Genomic DNA, 22,753 nt, shown 5'->3' with positions numbered 1-22,753 from the left:
AAAGTGGATTAAAAAAATATTAGTTCCTAATTAGTGTCGACTTTTAAGATCTTTTGCTACCAAAAGTGGATATAACTACATTTATTGCAAAAGTCGCATGCATTCTACATAATTATTTGAGTTCAACAAGGCTTGAGTATTTACTAGAACCTGAAGAAGCAGCACTAAAGGCTCTTGGAAACCTACAACTAGAAGGAAGGAGGGCAACGAGTTTATTTGCTCAGATACATGATAGATTTGTTACATATTTCAGTATTATTATAATTACAATATTCTATCTTACTTTCATAGTATATTCAGCTATTACCTATTTAATGAGAGTTATAATATGATACAAGTAGGTTTTCAATATTTTCTGGCCAAAGGCTGCATCTTCTGCCGGTAAATAGGATTTGTACAATAAAAAAAAGATCGATTCACATCACATGATGTAATGGGAGCATACTTGTATCGTGCTATATTTGGTAGCTTAATATTTGCCGGTATTTCACTGCTCTTACTTTCAAGCACCTTACTAATTTGAAGGATAACACTGTATAATGGACTATTTTCCTGCAGTAAAGAAAATTTTGTAGAAACTGATTTTCCAGGTGCTACTGAAACTTGAGCCAATTCTTCCGTCAGGCCTTGTACATACGGGATTAATGTCAGCAGTGGCAACTTCTTTGTTTCCAACTTTTCCATCACAGAAAGATCTCTGGCAAAATGTGCCTATACAGTAGGTCTCCTTACATACTTTTTACTACAAAATTTATCCTGTGCAAGTTGCACCCAATTACTTGATAGAGAGTTAAAACAAACAATAATAAAAATTTCACAACAAATATAACAAAATATTCCATGTTTCCATAATTTAGTTCTCTATCAATGTAGGAAAAGTGCCAATAAAGACAATTTCAATTGTTAATGGAAGTATTAGCAGAGGGAAATTTTGTACATACAAAATATGAACAATTTTGTAAAATATGAACTTTTCTGGCATGCATTGCCATCTAAACTTCACAATTCATAAATATCCTACTTTCCAGAATGCTAGCAGTCATGGTTTGTGCCTGTCCCTACTCATTACCCTGCCTTGAATTGTTCTCTTCTTTTACGTGATATCATCGTTCAAGGAGAATGAGATCATGTTTTTCTTCCATAATAAAACTGATCCCTTAAAAATATCTGCCAATGTGAAATACTAAGTGCAATTTTCTACACTTGGTCATCCAGGGGTAAATTACAGGCAAATGGAGTCTAGGACGGAGGACATCTTGGCTAGGGAATCTCCAGCACTGGTTCCAGCTCAATACAGTTTTCCTGTTCCAGATGACTATTGATAAAGTGCGTTATGCTATTGATTGCCAACAGTCTTGGAGGACACAGCAGTTGAAAGAGACGAGTATAATGGTCTACTTACTTTATCAGACTTTTTGGGCCAATATAGAAGGCAGGCTTGAAGTTTATTAATTAATGTTATTTGCTTTACATTCCACTAACTACTTTTACAGTTTTTGGATGCCAAGGTGTCAGAATTTAGTCCTGCAGGAGTTCTTTAATGTGCCAGTGAATCTACTGACACGAAGCTGATGTATTTGAGCACCTTCAAATACCTCCAGACTGAGCCAAGATTGAATCTGCTAAGTTGGGATCAGAAGACCAGCACCTCAACCGTCTGAGCCACTCATCCCGGTTTGAAGTTCATTAATGACAATTCTGGATGTCAGAGGTAAACTATCGTAAGAGAAATTTCACTATCTAGCAGAGAGAAGCTGCTCAGGTGCACATTTTGCTACATTTAAGGCAGCTTGAATCAACAGTTTTGACCATAGTAAACATATTTGAAAAAATGAGTAGGTAGAATGACGTTTAAATTCATATTGTTCGATCTTCACCATTTTTTGTTCTTCTTTAGGAACATACAGCTGGAGTGAAGGTTCATTTTGTCGTTCTGTCTGCAAATATAATCTTTATCTCCAGGTATGTTATTCACCACGTATCTCCTCCATGTCTTGGTTGGTCTTCCAAGTTACCAAGTTCCTGTGGATCCTAATCTAATGCTGCTTTATCAGTAAAATCCTTTAGATCGTCCACTTCCTAAATTTTTTATAATTTCAACTGCAATTGGTTTGCAGCCCCCTTGCCCCCCAAATTAAGACCTCTTTCTACCTCCTCTGCTTTTCCAAAACCACAGTGGGGTTGTAGGTGCAGTCTGTGTTGCAAATGTGGTCTTAGCCCAGTTTTATGCCCAGAGCCAAGGCCACACTAGATATACAGAACGTGCTGTAGTGATGGGCAACGCTCTCGCTCGAGAATCTCGAGACTGACGTCGCAGGTCTAGAGACCGATCCTCCTGTAGTGCAAGCTGTGCGACGTACCAATAACTGCGACTGTAAACTTGATAGTATATCATTGGCAGTTATTGCGTGAAATAACGTTCTCATATGAAAACGTGTAAGCCAATTCATTTTGTCAAAATCCTGGAAAAGTACTGCATGTTCAACTATGAACCTCTTAATACCATTAACGAAAGTGAAAACAGAATGTCAGTCTTAAACTGTTCACGACTAATTTGTGGTGGACATCTTAGCTGAATAACCTTGCATAATTTGTGAATAACTGTAGATAGGATGTACGCCTACTTGGATACTAGAAGCGTGCATTATTCGAACTTGAGACGGGGAAGATGTGCCTTGCTGCATATGCAACCACCATTACACATGAGTGGAACGTGTAATCTAAAATGCTCGACTTTGCTGCAATTCTTTCAGCAGGGGTGATGGGCAACGATCTCGAGACCGATTCTCGTGTGCTGCGAGCTGTGCGACGTCCCAGTAACTATGAGTGTAAGCTTGGTAGTTATCATCAGCAGTTCTCATATGGAAACGCGTGTGACGATAATTTTTGTCAACTGCATGTTGAACTATGAGCTTCTTAATACCATTAACGGAAGTGAAGACAGAATGCCAGCATCTTAAACTGTTCACGAGTTATTTCAGGTGGACTTCTTAGCTGAATAACCAGTATAAATTGTTAATAACTGTTATTAGGACGTAAACCTATCTGGATGCCTCACAATCGTTGTCAGCAGGGTAGCTTATTGTGATTCAGACCGGGCCGGAGGTCTTCTGTGACGATTCCTCTTCATTGATATTGTGCGTTTGTAAGTGCCGGATCATCCCAGAAGTATTTCTGCCGACGTATTTTACTTCTTTTGAACAAGCAACACAGTGGGCTCTGCTATGTGACATCTCTTCAAAATAACCGACATCCACGACTTACGTTGCGTTTCGGACATCGTCTTCACGTTGTCGCGTACAACTAGACACAATTTCACATTGCACCGTCATATATCGAAGTACCTAATTATGTCGTGAACACTCTAGAACATTGTAATGAATGATTTCCTTCGTCACCAAAATATCGGTAAACACAAGCAGTGGTCATATTATTGAATGTGGGGTCTGGTAATGATGTAGGCTACATCTACCTGTCTAAAGAACGGGAACAAACTGAAATATTTTAGATTACACATTCCACTAATGCGTAATGGTGGTTGCATATGCAGCAAGGCGCATCTTACCTCTTCTCGAGTTCGAATAATGCACGCCTCTAGTATCCAGGTACGTGTACCTACAGTAGCCGTGAATTTCTGTACTTAAACCACTCACTCGTGTACCTACCAGTGAATACAGTGCCAGAATGCGTATCCTTTAAAATTACGTTATACTGCATCAAAATAGACCTCGGTAGAAATGAACGCCCTAGTCGCTTGTTGAAGCGTATTCACGAAATGGAGAAGGCTCGTGGTTGGCTATTCGCATACTCGGCACAAACAACATTAAGCTCAGGCTACCTGTAGGCCTACGACACGCTGCTCGCCGCACAATGCGGGGACAACGCTCTCGAGATCTCCCGAAATTTCTCGCGAGAAATAGTGCCTGCGCTAGTCTCGAGAAATCCCGAGAAATCTCGAGACCTCGTCTCAGACTGCTCATCACTACCGTGCTGCTCTACCACCTCAGATGCCACGTCACCATAGAAGACGGTGTGAACGAGCGTCTTCTTCTTAGCCCTGCCATTTCCAGTTATTATAAAGTTACTAATTCATCAAAGGTATGCAACAAACATTTCAATGAAAGCTGTATAGTGTGGAAAGTCTCTACAAAGAACAAATTAGCTCATCCATGTCAAAAACTACTGTTCTACACCTTGGATTTGATTTGAAACAATATTTTTCCCCCTTCCCTACTGCATAATTAGACCAAAATTGCTAACTATGCCACATCCTTAATATTTGAAAACATTTACTTCTGTGGATGCTCTGAAATATACTTATTTCACGTAAATCATTTAAAGAAGAAAGTATCTGCAGTAAATGAACATGAAGACATTGATTTTGCTTTTGGACGAAATTTATATTAGGCCTGAAGTAACATATAAAGAGGCCAAGCTTGAAGGTTTAGTTTACAACCCTCCAACGAACATTCACTAAATCTAACTACAACTGTACACACTTTCATGGTATCCTCTTTACTGAAAATGAAAACCTACAACCTGTTTTCCAGTCAATGACCGGGTCAGGGATGTAATGAACGAAGCATACATAGGCTATTAGTATGATGGGGTTGCCACTCCCAAAGTGATTTATTAATGACTGACAGATGCTATGAAATGAGAATGGAGAGTTTTGCTGGAATGAAAGATGACAGGGAAAACTGGAGTACCCGGAGAAAAACCTGTCCTGCCTCCGCATTGTCCAGCACAAATCTCACATGGAGTAACCAGGATTTGAACCACGGTATCCAGCGGTGAGAGGCCGCCTGAGCCACGGAGGCTCTATCCTCTTTACTATCAAACAATAACGATGTTGTAGGCTTATTTCCTTGCCAAGTTTTAACAGATCATTTATGTGAACAAGTCATGAATGGTTTTGACCGAACTGGGATATAAGGTATTTAGCATTACTTCAGATAACAACCACATTAATATGTTTAATGTTTATGAATTTATATGGCAGAAATTTATCTTCTAAGTTTGATAATTCCTTACAACAATACAATATTTTTTATCCTGTTTTACTCAGTACACATTTTTAAATGTATTAGAAATAAAAGATTAAATCAGACTGATAGTAAATTGACAATTTGTTTCTCATATTTTACAAATCAGTATGCCACTCTGACTGCCAGTGTCTGATTTTAAAATGCCGAAGAAAGTGAACAACATAGTGTAATTAAATTAGCATCTGCTCTTGATAAGAAAGTCCTGTTCCCAACTTCCTTGAGGAAAAAAAAAAGTGGCTGTTCTCAAACATTATCAGCTAGAGAGTAGATTACAATGTTCAGGGTACTAATTATTTTTAGAAGTTATAATTAAATGGTGGAAAATAATATGAATCATGAACTTAAAGGGGATGGATTTAATGGTAATTACTGTTGGCTGGTGACAACTGTGGATTATGAGAATTTTTTTTTTGAGAAACTTTTTGTTATGACTAGAGAAATGGACTGATGACGTACTTCCAAGAGAAGGTGAAAAGTTGAGGAAAAGAAACTAAACTCACATCAGATACTCAGTTAGCTTTGATCCTTACTATTAGTACTGTACTCAATATAGTTGAGTATTTATTAACTGCATTAAATTTCAAACGTTCAGACATATAATTTGGGGGACCAGATTCGGGCAGTATAGTGAGATGAGGGGAGCTTGTTATAATGTTTCAGCTGCGCAAGTGGTACCGGTAAGTCAGGGAAAAAGCTCAAAACAATTATTAGTATTATTAAGGTATATTCTGCTAAACATTCTGGCATAGAAATGAGAGATTTTGGAGTAAATGAAGATATTGACTGTGATGAAAATGTTGACATTTGTGATATGTCAGAGTCTGGAGTTAGTTATGACCTTGGTAACATATAAGTAATTAATTTCGTGTGGCTATTTCTAGCCGGGTGCAGCCCTTGTAAGGCAGACCCTCCGATAAGGGTGGGTGGCATCTGCTATGTGTAGGTAACTGCGTGTTATTGTGGTGGAGCATAGTGTTATGTGTGAATTGCAGGGATGTTGGGGACAGCACAAACACCCAACCCCTGAGCCGCTGGAATTAACCAATGAAGGTTAAAATCCCCAACCCAGCCAGGAATCAAACCCGGGATCCTCTGAACCGAAGGCCAGTACACTGATCATTCAGGCAACGAGTCAGACAACATATAAGTGAAAATGATATTGTCGGCATTACATACATAGTTGGCTATGCGTCAAATTAAGTTCTATTTCATTTCTTATATTACTTGACAATACACAGTTCTTAGCTCTGAGGCTCTTCCCTGTTAATTTAAGAAAGAAAGAGCCTGAAATATCCATCAGATGATGTGATAAATACTTAAGTTTCTGGTTTAAAGGTGTTAAAAGTCATGATGAGCGGTTTGAATATTTATTCTCAAATTGTAAATGGCCGATACAGATGGGAACTGAACCTAGGACCCTCTCTGAAGATTATATGCTAACTATTCAGCCAAGGAGTTGGATACAAATTTTTATTTACCACCTCTTTAAATTAAAGCATAAACTGCAGTTCACAATGATTTTTATTTATTTGCAGATTAGCTTTATTAGTATTAGACTATTTTACAATACAATAATACCTATTCAATACACACAAATGAAAACAAGATTGCAGTTTGTTTTTTATATTTTATTTTCTTTAGAAGACAGTATTATGTATCCCACAGAAACATTCACACTTCACAGTACACATTTATTATACGGATACCATGCCAAAATCAATAAAGATATCCACAATACTGTAGGCAAAACTTCCAAAAACATTTCAAAGAATAGTAGCAGAATTTCCTAATTGTACTAAATAAAATATAATTATGATGATTCAAGAATTTAAACAAATTCAGTGTTGCAACTCAACCAGAAGACAGTTCCATCAACTGTACAGAATACATTAATTTATTATTTTACCAATATGTACAGTAAGTGCCCCTGACTGAGATGGAGAACAATATCTTCAACATCCCCTTTACAATTAATGATTTCTTAAAAGACCAATGAATTTGAAACTTTGTTCTGAAAATGCTCATTTCCCTGGAAGTAATCTATAGATTTACAAGAAATAAGTAGGAGAATACTATGGGATAGCAGACTGAAAGGAAGTTCGAGAAATGAGATAAGGACTGGACCGAAGAGATGACTAGGAAGTGGTAGGGAAGACAGTGAGATGGACAGGCTAACATTCCAAATAAACCTGGCCAGTGGCTGCATGGAAATGACATACTTTCATAACAAAATATTTTCCTTCTGTATGTTTTTACATATATCCATATACATCTATTTTCTTTCAATTTTAAACAAGATGTTGACATTCATTCAGAAAATATATTTTAAAAAGGTAAAAAAAGGAAGATATTGATTAAAAGATAATAAATTCAATCTATACTAAATCTTTAGTAATGTTAGAGGTATATGAGAATAAAAGGTAGATACAATACCACACAGAAAAAAACATCATAAACTGAGTCTACAACAGAAGGATTTAAAAATAATAACACTAAATGTGATGTGGAGTCTACCCCAGCATTAATTCTACCTTTTGCATTTGATTAGCTGATCTGATAAAATAAACGGTATAAGCTAAAACAAAATATAAGCTATTATTAGTGGAAATGGATATGAATTATCAAAAGAATAGGTCAGCGACAGTGGTGTTGGGTGCTTAAAATCTTTGGGTGTTCACATCACACAGAGCTGACAGTAGATAAAAAATCCAATCTATAGGCCGAAGTTGCTCCCCAGTCTGTCAAAACGTTAACAGGAGCTCAGCCTCTTTGGTTCATTGAGCAATATTATGTTACACGTCCGACCGTCAACAGCATCATGCGGTTAGTCAATTAAACACTCCGGGGTAACAGCCCTGTGCATTAACCACTGCCACAGACTATGTGAAATGTGCTGCAATCTTTGGGACTTGAAAATAATTTTTAAAGAAGGCACTGGAAGCGGGTCAGCGGTCCGTAATCCACTGCCTGCTTGATATGCATCTCATGGCTGCTTCATATCGAGCAGGCGGTGCTGTCATCACGAGTTCAAAACGGTGTTGTGATCAGCTAACATTGCGTGTGAATCAAATGGAAACAGAAAGTGAATTAGCACTTACAACTTCGTAAATATGTTCTCAACAAATAGAAATCCTGTTATAATATCGTGTAAATTTCAAGGGTTATGGGATTACTAGGATGTTCACCGTGCTCTTGTTAACCATAAGAAGAGATGCCCCTGGTCAGTGACAACCATGATAATCATGATGATTACTGGTATTGAAAGAAACTGTATTGCAATGAGCTGGACTTTTTAAAACCTATGTAATATACTATTGTGTTTAGTAACTTGTTATATACTCTTTAAGGTCTGGTTGTTAACTATACTTTATGTGAGAACTTGCAAGCATGTGAGTTGTGGGCATATCAACAGATGCTGAAGAGACCTTGCACAGCCAAGGTCAAAATTTTGTATTGTATGAACAAATAGCACTATCAAGAGAGAGAGAGAGAAAAAAAAGAATATTTTGATATGATGTATACAAGAAATACCACCTGCTTCAAGAAATATTCTAAGGAAAAGTTGATTGAAATAGGCTATCCAAGATCACATCATGAAGAGAATTTCAGAATTTATTTATGAACAAAATAAAATAAATACTGGCAACCCTCTCACAAATTTCCTGCAATACGCGTATCTTCAGTTCAGCCCATGGGTAACATGTTACTGAAAGTTCAAAATTCATGAATAAAGGAAGTTTTGTGAATTCAATAATGAGGTACTAACGGTCAGTGTCCTGCAAGGATAAGGCACCTAAAGAAGATAACAAGAGTATAAACGCAATGCAGCAACAATAAAATACTAACCCTCCTTTTCAATAATATAACAATGTCATGTAGTAACTGACAATGTCTCCTATGCAAAGACTGAAACTGAATTGTTCTCATGATGGGCAGCTTGCTTTCCATACTGAACATTAATTTTCTAATGATTCCACAGGAAAACTCATGAGATTTCATGGTTACTAATAGAATAATTCTTCTTAGAACATCATTTCCCTACGAAGGTTGGCGATCCAATTGATTATGAATACTCTCAAAACAGCGGCTCAAAAGTCTTCAATACCAGCAGAGCAAGTTTTTATGCCAGGAATTTCTCTGTCTCTTCACGGATTGTTGTCCACCAATTTTCCCCTCAATGACGAGCTGGAGAAGTTCATATTGTTCACCTCTCATGATGTGTCCGATGTACCCAAGCTTTCGCTCCTTAATGGTCGTTACGAGCTAATTTTTTCTTATTTAACAAGTTGAAGACTTCCTCACAGGTCTTCCTTTGTACCCAGGGTATTTGAAGCATTCTTCTGTACAAGTATATTTCAAAAGCTTTAATCCACCTCTGAGCGTTCAGCCTTCAAAATCATACAGAAGAGCAGGGAAAACATAGGGTAAACAATACGGGTTTAAAAAAAGCATTTACATTTTTCATCAGTTCCTGAAGAGAATGACAGGGAAGACACGGAGAGACAAAGTAAGGCTTCGGCCACAGTACAGGCGGCGAGCGGAGCGTTGCCGCTATCGAAAAGTTGAAGAGTGGGGAGGAGAGAGCACCTGTGTGGACATCTAGCGAGAGTCAGTAAGCGGCGCGGCATCTCCCCTGAACGAGGTAATTAGATAATGGCAGTTTCAACGGTTTCTCGTTTTTCTCTGCTTGTAGATTTAAAAAAATCTAAACTGAAGAATTCGACGCAGGACTATGAGAGAATTTCGTAATCATCCAGTAAATAAATAACGTGAAATGCATGGGGAGTTTCACAATTTATATGGAGAACTGAATTGATTTCCTGGTAAGATTTTTCAAATATACTTTTATGTCCATTCAAACTTTTGACTTTTTTCTGAAACTTAAGGCGCGACTGGAGAAGCAAGTCACGAACTTCCAGAGACCATAAAAGTCAGATGTAATGACGAACACAAGTTTTCATATCGCCAATATATTATAAAGGACAATAATACTAATTAAACAATAATAATAGGGCGTACAATAATAATAATAATAATAATAATATGATGCACTAAAGACAATCATGTTTATGTCCATAACCGTGATTGATTTTTAACTGTATTTATCGGGTATATGTACGATCCTTCCAATCTCTTTCCAGGCTTCCCTGTTCACTATTAGGTTTTCGACGTTCTTATCTCTGTCGTTCCATAGGAAAGTTCAGGTTTGAACTTCAGAAATTAGCACTTTCATCTCCTCTCTTGTTAACTCACGAACAGTCATTGCGAGCGGCGCAGCTGAAATCTCAAACAGGAGTGAGCGGCTAGCGGCAGGCAGCGTTGTCCTTGAGCCAACTTCCCCTCCAAAACGACGCGCCGCTGGCACTATGGCCACATACATTTGCTAACGCAGGTTTGAGTCTCATCTTTGCTGCCACACAACGCAACGCTCCGCTCGCCGCCTGCACTGTGGCCAAAGCCTAAGAAATGTTGAGGTTGAAAAAGAAACAGGGAAAGAAAAACTGAGTGATATGGAGATGGTTTGGACATTTTATTAGGATGGAGGAGGGAAGATACCAAAACAAGTGTTGGAGACTAAGATAGCGGGAAAGAGGGCAGGAGGGAGAACCAGAGCAAGATGGATAGACTGTCGAGAACAATATAAGAAAAAGAAGACCGGAATTTAATAAAATTACTAAAGAGGAGTGGTGGAAGGTGAGGCAATGTTGTAGAAGTACCATCAAAACCCTGACCTGGCAGGAGCTGGACAAGGGGAGATGAAAATAATTTACATTTTTCATCATTACTTACTAGCAAATTAAGGACAAAAATGGCTCAATTTTTGTAGTTAGCCGATGAAAATTCAAACTCTGTGCACATTACCCACACTTCGAAAGTAATTTAAATAGGAATTAAATAACAAACATGTTACAAATATAATGCCATTAAAGGGTTATTGATATTACCAATTCTTTTTCCGTGTATTAATATTACGAACATATATAATGCATTAAAGGGGTACTGTTTGTAATTTATTTTTCGTACCTCAACAGGCCTCATGATGGAATTAAAAATAGATTGTTTACTATTCCTTCAGTACTATTTCCTGTGGCTTTGAGCAACATGAAATCAAAAGTATTATCATATGAATTACAAATAAAAAGATCATGAGCAGGATCACAGCATCATTCACAAATGCTTATGAAACTCCAGAAACTCTTAAAATAACTTTTCTAAAAAATAAGGACCAAGCAGACATATGTTTTTTTTTTCATTTTGTAAACAGTATACTATAACCCTCCACCAACTTTAACTCCAAGACTCAAGAATAGCAGCTCCCACAAACAATGAGTTCCTGTGGCTATTTGATTTTCTGAGGGCTTGTTTTTCATGAAGCAAAATTTACATTATTTTTGTAAGCATATTCATGCAGGTAATTCATAACTTCCCTTTGCAGTTCATTTCTCCACATCAGTAATCAAATTAATTACACAGAAACCAAAAGGAGAGAATTTTCATATGTAAGTTTACTATTCACATGATACACTAAATTTCCAGAGTCTTTCTTTGTAAGACATCTCTACTGAAAAAGGGGGCTGAAATTCTCAGGGAATATAACAGTTATTTACACACTAACTACAACTCAAAAAATACTTCCACAGAAATGGAATAGAAGACTTCTGAAACATGCTATCACTTTCTTATAATGTGACTGTTAGTATATTTGTTTTCTCTTTGCTTTATTACTAATTGGAATAACTACACCATTTAAATGATTTAAAATCAGTTATTTGGACTTTGACAATACATAATATAGCCAGTACCAAAGCGTGAGCATAAACAGGGTAAACAAGTTTTTCCAAATATATTCTAAGAAAAACGAGAAAAACCTAACATCTCATTTAAATTTAATATACAGTACTACAGAATGGCACAGGCAGTGAAACTGTGTAGCAAGCGAACAGTGTTTTGTTCCTGCCAAAGCCAAGGGAAAACTGAGTGCACTCTGCCTTTTGTGGTCACCTAACCATGGTAAGCGAGGAGTGGGATTGCTCTTTGACACATGAATCTATACCTTCTCAGTGCATGCCCAGCTACAGCACTTTTTTAGGCTAGCTTTTCCTAGTGAGTTATCGTTCACCAGTGTGAAGAACAGAATCTTATGGCTATTTCACAAAAGGTACATCTGCTCAATGTTAGGCAAAACTTCAAATTGGTATCTAACATTTTAAATATTCCTTCTATAGACATAAATATGACCATTTATTTTCTACAACAAAAAAACAATGGGAGATAATTTATACATCAACAGCAAACTATTCGACGCAGTGAGTGAAATTCTGTTGAGTGTTTGTCTTTCACACAACAAGTTTATTTAAAAGCAAGAATGGCTGCTCCTAAGCTAAACAATGCTCAGAAAAATGGAAAATATTCTCAGACATTTCAAAAAATGCAGTACAAGAAATACTGGTGGTTGGCAGGGAATAAAACAACATATCATCGTTACTATTTTTTATTAATAATATTTTATGAAAGTTTGGGTTCCGTTCAGCAAACCCAAAGAAAATTCCCATGCTTTGCCACCGGATATAGTCATTAACAAACATTAACTAGAAAATTATTTAATACAGTATTGCATGTTTTCATTATTGTTAGCACATCTTTTTTTTATGATGATGATGATAATAATAATAATAATAATAATAATAACAGTAATGGCATTGTTTTTTCCGTCCCACTACCTACTTTTGAAGGTTTTTGGAGACACCGAGGTGCCAGAATTTTGTTCCGCAGGAGTTCTTTTACGTGCCAGTAAATCCACTTACACAAGGCTGATGTATTTGAGCACCTTCAAATACCACCGGACTGAGCCAGGATCAAACCTACCAAGTTGGAGTCAGAAGGTGAGGGCCTCAACCGTCTGAGCCATTCAGCCTGGCACCAGTGTTTCTACCATCTAACCTGCTCAGCCTAGCTCTTAAGTTACTACATTCAATAGTTTAATTTACTAAACAATTCACAAATAATATCAATAGACTTATATGGCTAATTTTGAAATATGCTGTTAACATATTAGGCTGTTAAATATTTGAATCAATATCTGGCATCACATTACTTAAACAATGATCTAGATATAAGGTAATTCTTGAATGAATGAAATCCGAAGATATAACACCTGTGTTCTGTACATCTTTTGTCTCCAACGAGATTCATCCTCACATGATCACTAAGATAACCTTCTGCCATTTTTCCTCTCCAAAAACGCATGTATCATAGTGTTTGTTACATTGAACCAGTCCACACTGTGTATTCTAGACATGATACCTTTCGATTTTTGTTGCGTAAAAGAAGCAGTCGTAGTCATTGGTCAAGTTTCTCTTCTGAGGACACAGAGCAAAGTCTTTGCAAAACGTAAAGATTTCCTACAATTCACCTCTGTTTTGCCACTTTTATCAGTGGAATCAATAAATTTGCATGGCACGTAACTTCTGTGCCTTTGGAATATGTGTTTCTTATTTCACTTCAGCATTTCTATAAGTTCTCTTTGTTTGGTCTCATAATATCTGTGATAAGCTAGCATTAACCTTGAGGTATTAGTACTAAACTAAAATAAACAACAATGTTTATACAGCTCAGGTGCTAGGAAATTAACAGGATGTTTACAAAAATAAGCTACATTTGCAATAGAGGCCTTATAAAAGAAGCCAGAAATATTTAGAGTATTCATTTAACCTAAATTCATTAACAAATAAATAAAAAGCTCATCAGTTTAACAGAAATACAACATCTAGTATCAAATATGAGAGGTAATTTACAGAACATATCTCTTTGTTCATGTGCATTTAGCACTTCAGTTCGATATGATGTTACACAAACGGCTCGGTGCAATGAGAACCAAAACCATTCATATTTAATTCCAGTGATCTTCTACTCTTCCAAACTTGTACACCAATGATCCAACAAAGATGAACACATTCTGGAGGAAAAGTCCTACACCTGGCCAACTAGGCAGGGTTGCTGCAAAAAACATACATACATTTGAAAATGACTAGGTAACATTCAGAAGATTTTATGCACAAGCTCACACTTATTGTGTGCTATGGTATCTCTTATACAAGGCAATTCTACAAATCATGCTTCCTCTCATTATTTCTACATGGTTAAAATGTGTGTATGCAAAGATACGTGGAAACATTTTTGTACTTATTTACTTCTGAGCTATGGCACTTAACAACATATAAGGGGCAGTCAAATGAAAACCGAACACCTGCCATAACACACATTCCTCGCGAAAGGTGGCAAAACTGTTGTTACGTATTGATACTGCCACTGCTGTGGTAGGAGAACTGCATAGTGACAACTCACAGGTGATGCAGTTGTTGGGTTATGAATTTGTTGGTACGCGGACTGGTCTAGTGTGGTTCGTTTTCTGGTGGCACATCGCTCTGAAGATACTTTGGAGAAACCGCGATGTGCCATACAAACAAAATGCCCTGGAATGCTGTCAGATGGAGTCATCCTGTTGCATGATAATATTCGCCCCAGCACTTCAAATCTGGTGAAGGCTAAGCTTCAGCGATTTGGTTGGGAAAAACTTCAACATCCTCTGTACAGCCTGGATCTTTCAACTTGTGATTTACACATTTTTGGCAATCTGAAGAAAGACATTTGTGGAAATAGGTTTCATTCAGATGAGGGAATGCAAAATGTGGCTGTGTGTGGATCCATCAGCGATCTACCTCTGTCTACAAAACTGGAATTAATAGTCTCGTCTCCCAGTGTGATAAAAGTATTAACACTTTTGGTAATTTTGAATAAAACCATTCCATGGTCACGTTGTAGCAAATGTTTGGTTTTCATTTGACTGCTCCTTATATTTTATACGGAATGCGAAGATACTTTGAACATTTTTGTATTTATGGCATCCAACAACGTTATTTTATAAGAAACATACAGCTTAATTTGTCGTCATCATCTTCATTTCCCGTTTCCAGCTTCCCGGGTCAGGTTGTGAATCAAGAACCTCCATCGCTGCCTGTCTCTTCACCACTCTTCTCCTTTTTAAAGTACATACTCATTTTTTAGGCTGTTTGTATGATGGGTTCGCCACTCCCACAGGCATTTTATTACCTTCTGCCAGGTTCAAATTAGGCCGCCCCTAACATGGAGTCAGACGCTACGGGTTTGCCCCTTCTGCCATCTCCACTGTACCGAAGTCCACCTTCTCCGCCGTAGATGCCGTTGAGGTCTTCACTCGTAAACCTGAGCTGGGACCCATACCAGATGTTATACACGGGGTCAGTATTAAATTTACTCATCATGTAATATACAATTCAATATGAGTCACTCATTTACCATTATTTTTATGGTTGCCATGAGGTACTGAAGCTTTAGGAGCAGATACAACTGGTTTTGCACAAGAGCTGTATACCCATATGTAAATATAAAAGTGAGCAACTTAGTCTCGCTCTTCTAAGGTATGCAATGAAGTACTGAAATTCTGAAGTTGAGACGGAAGGGTGTAACATTAAGGCAGGACTCTTACACTTAATGGTAGTGATAGTGGTAGCATATGAGAAATTTCACACTTGTCTATTTCATAAACTAACAAGGATAGAAGTCTCATTTCAAAGAGCAATGTATTTCTTTAGAAAATATATTTCTAATTAAGTATAGAAAAATTGCAGTATACAAAGTGTCATAACACTGAGGTAAATAAATACAAAAATGATCCAAGTACCTTTGCTTAAAGACACTTTAACCCTTTACACATATGCACAATCCAGTTCATGCTAACTTCCATAATTTACATTCAATGAGCCAAAAAATAATCCATGAAGCATTCTGTATGTAAAAACTCAAGAACACATGCATATTTTGTATTGAATCCTATATGCTAGTTAACTCACACCTGCCCATTATCGATCTTGTATCAGTAAATAGGACGAACATTTCGAGAGTCGTACAGGAGAGTGACATAAACCCATATTTGGCCAAATTCAGATTATTTTCTGTTTCAATAATTGAACCAATTATTGGTTTAGGTCATATCTTGCTGTGAGAATAGTGATAAGTGAAATATTCATGGGAGATTATGAGTAATTTTGTTGTCACTTTTTCCTGGAGCTCACGATTTTTGAGGTGCACTGTCCATTGTTTGACATTTATCGCACAATATGAAAACATGAAACGCTCCGTTTCAGGCGTTATTGAGTGACTGGGTGTGAAATACTGTTCTGTATACAGCCAAGAGGATGATGCTTCTGTCATGGTGAGTTATTTTGTTATATTATTACTGTTATTTGTAAAATCAAACTGTTGTGTTAAATGTAATAACCAAACGTGCATACAACAGATTTTAAATTAACTTATGGTATATTTTTCTCTATCAGAGCACGAAAGTTACACATTGACACATGTCGACAGTGGATACAAATAGCATTTCATCAGTACCCAGAGTTCTCCCTCGGACCGCCCTGCCGTTTTTACAAACCGCCCGGCTAACATAACCTTAGATATGTGCTAGTTACATAATATTAATACTGTACCAGGAAGGCCTAGGTCCTGGTCCATATTAATTGAAAGAAATGTTATTTCCAGCATTAAAGATCCGACCGACGTACGAACATCCATGTAAAGAATGTTCCAGTATGTGCCAGACCCTACGAGTACGCTAGGCGGAGTCAAGTGACGTCACCTGTCGCTCGAAGCTCACCTCCCCTAGAGATATTTCTCGAAAGAATTTTTCTTTTAACAGCTTTTTAACACCTTAACCAATTTCAACGGGACAAACGCTGAATTATAGCAAACATCATAAAAGTTAATCCCTGTAAATTTCAAATTAATTCATCAAACGGTTGTTGAGTTATAACAATTTAAAGTCTCAACGAAATTACGTAATTACGGTCACATGGCCGAGAGAGAGCTGCCACCCCTCCCTGCGCTGGTATCTATATATGTCAAGGCCAGATAGCCCGCAAACGAGTGCAGTACAGTACAGTACCGTACAAGGACAAGCAGACAACTGTGTGAGTGAGATAGTGAAGAGACCGACCTGCGTACAGTATGTTCGCGCAGTCACGGTAGAAGTACTTTCGTCGTATCCCCAGAACGCGAAATTCTATCGCCGATAAAGGACGTCGCACTGCAGTTAGTATGTCGCGTCGCGATTACAATATAATCCTAAAAAGACATTTAAGACTGTAACACGAGTGAACTTATTGGAGTACAAATATTCACTATTTCATTACGTGTGGACTTAGGCAACGTCAAGTAACATTAAACTTCTACAGAGCCTAATACTTAAGAATCACCAGAACTTTTTTTTTTTTTCTCGAGTATTGCATTATATTTCTTTATTCACGTCACATCAATATTTTGAATGAAAAAGTAAGAACTTTTCTGAGTTAATATAACAGGATTAGCAGAAAATCTAACTTAATGACTGTGTTCACAGACTGTGCTTATCGACTTGCTTTCTTTTTTTTTCTTTCTTCAAGTGTGAACTGTGTGATTAAGAACGTTTCAATAACGACTGTAAATAGTATTTAGTACAGAAAGGACTGTGATTCTTCATACGCCATAAATAGTGTTCAACAGTGTAAGTGATAACCAGTCGCACTAAATGAATTTTCGTGTGCGAAACTCAACAGTTCCAGCTGTCATCACCTCATCGGGAACGTCAACATCGCCGATCCTGATTCTACATGGAACATTCCAGATGTCCATCTTTCGACATTTGGTAACAACAGTTCTTGTCATAAGTGAGTAACAAACTGACTAAACTTTTTCATTTATTTTGAACAGTGAAACTTCAGTGTCGCGTATGCACAATTTCCATAATTTCTCAAAAGTGATAAATTTAATTTCAATTTCATTTCTCGTAGAAAGACTGTAGGATTTCAAGTGTGTTGTATAACGAGATTGACGAACTGAGAACTGAAAACTTTTAATAATTTCTCATTTACCATTATAAAAGTGTGCTTAGGTTTAAAAAGACTTTAGGTGGAAATTCACACATATGAAAGACTTTGAAACCTATTATATTTATGCCATTTTTTTTCAAGAAGATTATTTTCAACATTTAATTTCAATATAAATTTTGAGTCAACAATCATACCGCAGGGTGAGAAATTAATAAATTGTTTTGAAAAAAAATTATTTACCATCTATTATTCGCTCTGCGAGACTATCCTTCTCTGTATCGGCTACAAAACCCAGTTCCACTCCCTGAGGTCCTACTCATGCCCTTTGCCCACAATTTTTCCTGGTACAGAGAGGATAGTATAATAATAGATGGCGCCGCAACTTCAAGGGCTCGATTTTGGAGCCGTACTATAATAATAGATGACATCGCAATTTCAAGGACTCGATTTTGAAGCCGTGCTATAATAATAAATGATGCACTTGTAATAATCGTAACATTCAGGGTTCGATTCAAGTCATTATATCTCGAGCACAGGATTTGACTGCAAAGAATTTGTTGTATTTGACTTATTCGAAGATTCCGGAAACATGGATAACTTACTTGCAGCAATCGAAGCTCTTAGGCTTAGCATTAACGATCAGAATGCCAAGATTGATCGAATTAATACGCAAATGGTAGAGTCTAATAACCAATTGCAGACTCAAATGATCGAATCTAATTCCCAACTACAGGCTCAAAATACTCAACTTCAACAACAAATGCAGACTCAAATAATCGAGTCTAATTCCCAATTACAGGCTCAACTTCAACAACAAATACAGGCACAAAATACTCAACTTCAAGCGCAGTTAACTGAGTCAAATAGTAAGGTTGACAAGACCTTGGATACTAAGTTTGCTGAAGCGGATAAAGTCATTAACAAAAGACTCACTGAATCTAGTGCCCTTATCGAGCAACGATTCCGTGAAGCTGGAACTCGCCTCGAAAAGAAACTTACTGATTCTAGTGCACAAGTCGAAGCTACATTGAAAAACATGCGGGATCAGTTTGTTGAAAACTTAGAGTCTATTAAGGAAGAAATAAAGACAGAGGTCGTCAAGTCTTTAGACAAAGATCTTAGAAATGTTCTTCCTTCCGTTCAAGCATTTTCTACTGAACTCAAAGATTTACGAACTGAATTTCAAGAATCCCATGGTAACATCTCACAAACTCAAGCAAAGTTAGCTCAGGTGCAGGAAACCTTGCGAGATGCATTAAAGAGCGACGTGGGTAAATTACGAAGCGAGATAGGACTAATTAAGAGCACGCAAGGAGAACTCGACAAGCGTATTACAGGACAGCTAGATAGCACGCATACCCAGATAGCTGCTTTCTGTAAAGACGTACAAGTCATTAAAACTGACTTGAGAAATGAAATAAAAAGTTTAGACACCTCAATTAATTCTAAAATTAAAAATTTGTCCGAAGAAATGAATCAAATTAAACTTAAAGAACATACAACTGACGTCACAATTCCTGGTTCGTCGAGGGAAATACACAATACAACAACCCTTATTAAAGTACCAGATGACAAACCAGTCAAATTTTCAGGACGTGATGAATACACTGCTCGAGAATTTTTGTTAAATGTCGACGATTACCTGGAGGAAAATAGGGTAGAGGACGATAGGAAACTTCGAGTAGTATCCAAACTTCTAGAAGGACGAGCCTTATCATGGTTCATAGCTTTTAAGAGCAACTTTAAAAACTATGACGACTTTAAACAGGCACTTCTTAAACGCTTTTGGGATTCAGAAAGACAGCACCTTGTAAAGATGCAACTCTATTCTAGCAAATACAATACTTCAGTCAATACTTCCCGATATTCAGACTACTGCCTAATGCAATTAAAGAAGCTCCAGTTTTTAGATCCACCTTTGCCAGATATTGAACTTATTCAGATCCTGACACTTCAATATCCGCCTCATGTGCAAGAAATACTAGTCGCTGCCAACATTAGAACATTGGAGCATTTTGACGCTACTTTGCGTAGGTTAGATACGGCTAACACCCAATCTAGTCCGAAAACTAACAGGAGTCGAGAAGTAAATACGAATTCTGCGGAAATAAAACCGCCGGAGAGAGAGGAACCCAGGACACGTGAAGAAGGCAGATTAAGCCCTACTAACCCAACCAGATTCCGGAATTTTAGACGTCAGAGGAATCAGGATAGACACCCTTACCAACCTAGGAATACATGGAGACAGCGCGAAAGCACTCCTGAAGGAAACCGTGAGGCCAGACGACGAGAACTCGAAAGTAGATGGAAGGACACACGGGAATACATCAGGGAGAGAAACCGTAATCCTGATGAGCCTGGAGCTACATCCCTGGAATATCAACGTCAATTCGGACCAAGAGAACAAAGATCACCTGATCCTGACCCAACAGGCGCTATAAAAAAAAAAAAACGCCGATCTCGCAATAGGGAGATTGACTACCGAACACGGTGAGGTCGAAACGTCAAATTATTGTACTGCTGTTATCAATTACTGGCATATTGACGATTCCGAATTACTATTCGAAGACGCACGAACACTAAGGCCAATCATTACACGTTCATTACCTGTCATAACAGTACGCACAGGCAACCTACAGGTGATTACGCTCATCGATTCTGGAGCGCAAGCTTCTTTAATTTCTGATAAGCTTGTAGACTCGCTTAAAGATCACAACAATGTTTTGTTATTACCTGCAGCTCAAATTAAAGTAAGAGGGATAGTTCCTGATAAGATTGTTAAATGTAAATCCCAGGCATTTTTAGAGTTTGAAATTAACAGTCAGATGTTCGAACACATATTTTTGGTAGTATCACGTCTTAACTTCAACTTAATACTTGGATCAGATTTTATGATCAAATACAAAGGAACCATTGACTATGATGGCAACCTCGTAAGATTACAGAATAATTCCGTAGAACTACAGCTGGTAGGACGAGGTGACCTGGAAGTTCAAGAGAAGGGAGCCCGTTTTGAAGCAGCCGGTGGTGACATTATTAAGCCCGCTGTGAGCGAGGTTGCGCCAGCCGTAGCAGAAAGTAGAAAGGGTGACCAAAGTGAGGACGATGCAGAGTCCATATTCAATGAGAACTCCATTATAGGTCCGGATTATATAATGTCAATAGCCAGTGTGGTTGAAGACCCGGAAATTAAATTAAAATTGGAGGAGGCTAAAAATGACGTTCTACAGAAATTTGCATGTGTATTCGATGATAAGCCTGGAGAGATAGCTGACTATGAATATCATCTTGATGTAAATGACTTGTCTCCTTATCAGAAGAAACCATATCCCGTACCCGAGAAGTATCGAGAAGAAGTTCGTAACTTAATTCATAAAATGACAGATGATGGGATAATTTCGCCTTGCGTAACTAAGTACTTGAATCCATTGGCCATAGTACGTAAGCCTAACGGCAATATTAGAATTGGACGACACTTTCGAGGGTATTTATAACTCAGCCAATTTAAAACAATATGTACCACAGGAAGAGTAAAGCCTGGAAAAGAAAATCCTGCGTATTTTCTTTTCGTCCAACCAAGGGGAAGATGTACCAGGAAGGCCTAGGTCCTGGTCCATATTAATTGAAAGAAATGTTATTTCCAGCATTAAAGATCCGACCGACGTACGAACATCCATGTAAAGAATGTTCCAGTATGTGCCAGACCCTACGAGTACGCTAGGCGGAGTCAAGTGACGTCACCTGTCGCTCGAAGCTCACCTCCCCTAGAGATATTTCTCGAAAGAATTTTTCTTTTAACAGCTTTTTAACACCTTAACCAATTTCAACGGGACAAACGCTGAATTATAGCAAACATCATAAAAGTTAATCCCTGTAAATTTCAAATTAATTCATCAAACGGTTGTTGAGTTATAACAATTTAAAGTCTCAACGAAATTACGTAATTACGGTCACATGGCCGAGAGAGAGCTGCCACCCCTCCCTGCGCTGGTATCTATATATGTCAAGGCCAGATAGCCCGCAAACGAGTGCAGTACAGTACAGTACCGTACAAGGACAAGCAGACAACTGTGTGAGTGAGATAGTGAAGAGACCGACCCGCGTACAGTATGTTCGCGCAGTCACGGTAGAAGTACTTTCGTCGTATCCCCAGAACGCGAAATTCTATCGCCGATAAAGGACGTCGCACTGCAGTTAGTATGTCGCGTCGCGATTACAATATAATCCTAAAAAGACATTTAAGACTGTAACACGAGTGAACTTATTGGAGTACAAATATTCACTATTTCATTACGTGTGGACTTAGGCAACGTCAAGTAACATTAAACTTCTACAGAGCCTAATACTTAAGAATCACCAGAACTTTTTTTTTTTTTCTCGAGTATTGCATTATATTTCTTTATTCACGTCACATCAATATTTTGAATGAAAAAGTAAGAACTTTTCTGAGTTAATATAACAGGATTAGCAGAAAATCTAACTTAATGACTGTGTTCACAGACTGTGCTTATCGACTTGCTTTCTTTTTTTTTTTCTTTCTTCAAGTGTGAACTGTGTGATTAAGAACGTTTCAATAACGACTGTAAATAGTATTTAGTACAGAAAGGACTGTGATTCTTCATACGCCATAAATAGTGTTCAACAGTGTAAGTGATAACCAGTCGCACTAAATGAATTTTCGTGTGCGAAACTCAACAGTTCCAGCTGTCATCACCTCATCGGGAACGTCAACATCGCCGATCCTGATTCTACATGGAACATTCCAGATGTCCATCTTTCGACATTTGGTAACAACAGTTC

General features: G+C 37.7%; 1 protein-coding gene across 1 annotated transcript in view; it reads right to left on the bottom strand.

The window, feature by feature from the left end:
• Positions 1-13,468: 13,468 nt before the first annotated feature.
• LOC136883365 (transmembrane protein 50B) overlaps positions 13,469-22,753 on the bottom strand; it is a 30,010-nt gene continuing 20,725 nt past the window's right edge. Inside the window, exon 4 of the mRNA XM_068229700.1 lies at positions 13,469-14,045. Within this exon, the coding sequence (XP_068085801.1) occupies positions 13,939-14,045 (107 nt within the window). The 3' untranslated portion in view covers positions 13,469-13,938. The remainder of the gene's footprint in view (positions 14,046-22,753) is intronic.

Source organism: Anabrus simplex, chromosome 11 (genome assembly GCF_040414725.1).
Source record: "Anabrus simplex isolate iqAnaSimp1 chromosome 11, ASM4041472v1, whole genome shotgun sequence".
NCBI lineage: Eukaryota > Metazoa > Arthropoda > Insecta > Orthoptera > Tettigoniidae > Anabrus > Anabrus simplex.
The sequence above is the reverse complement of the archived record's forward strand: the minus strand, read 5'-3'. Positions and strand labels throughout refer to the sequence as shown.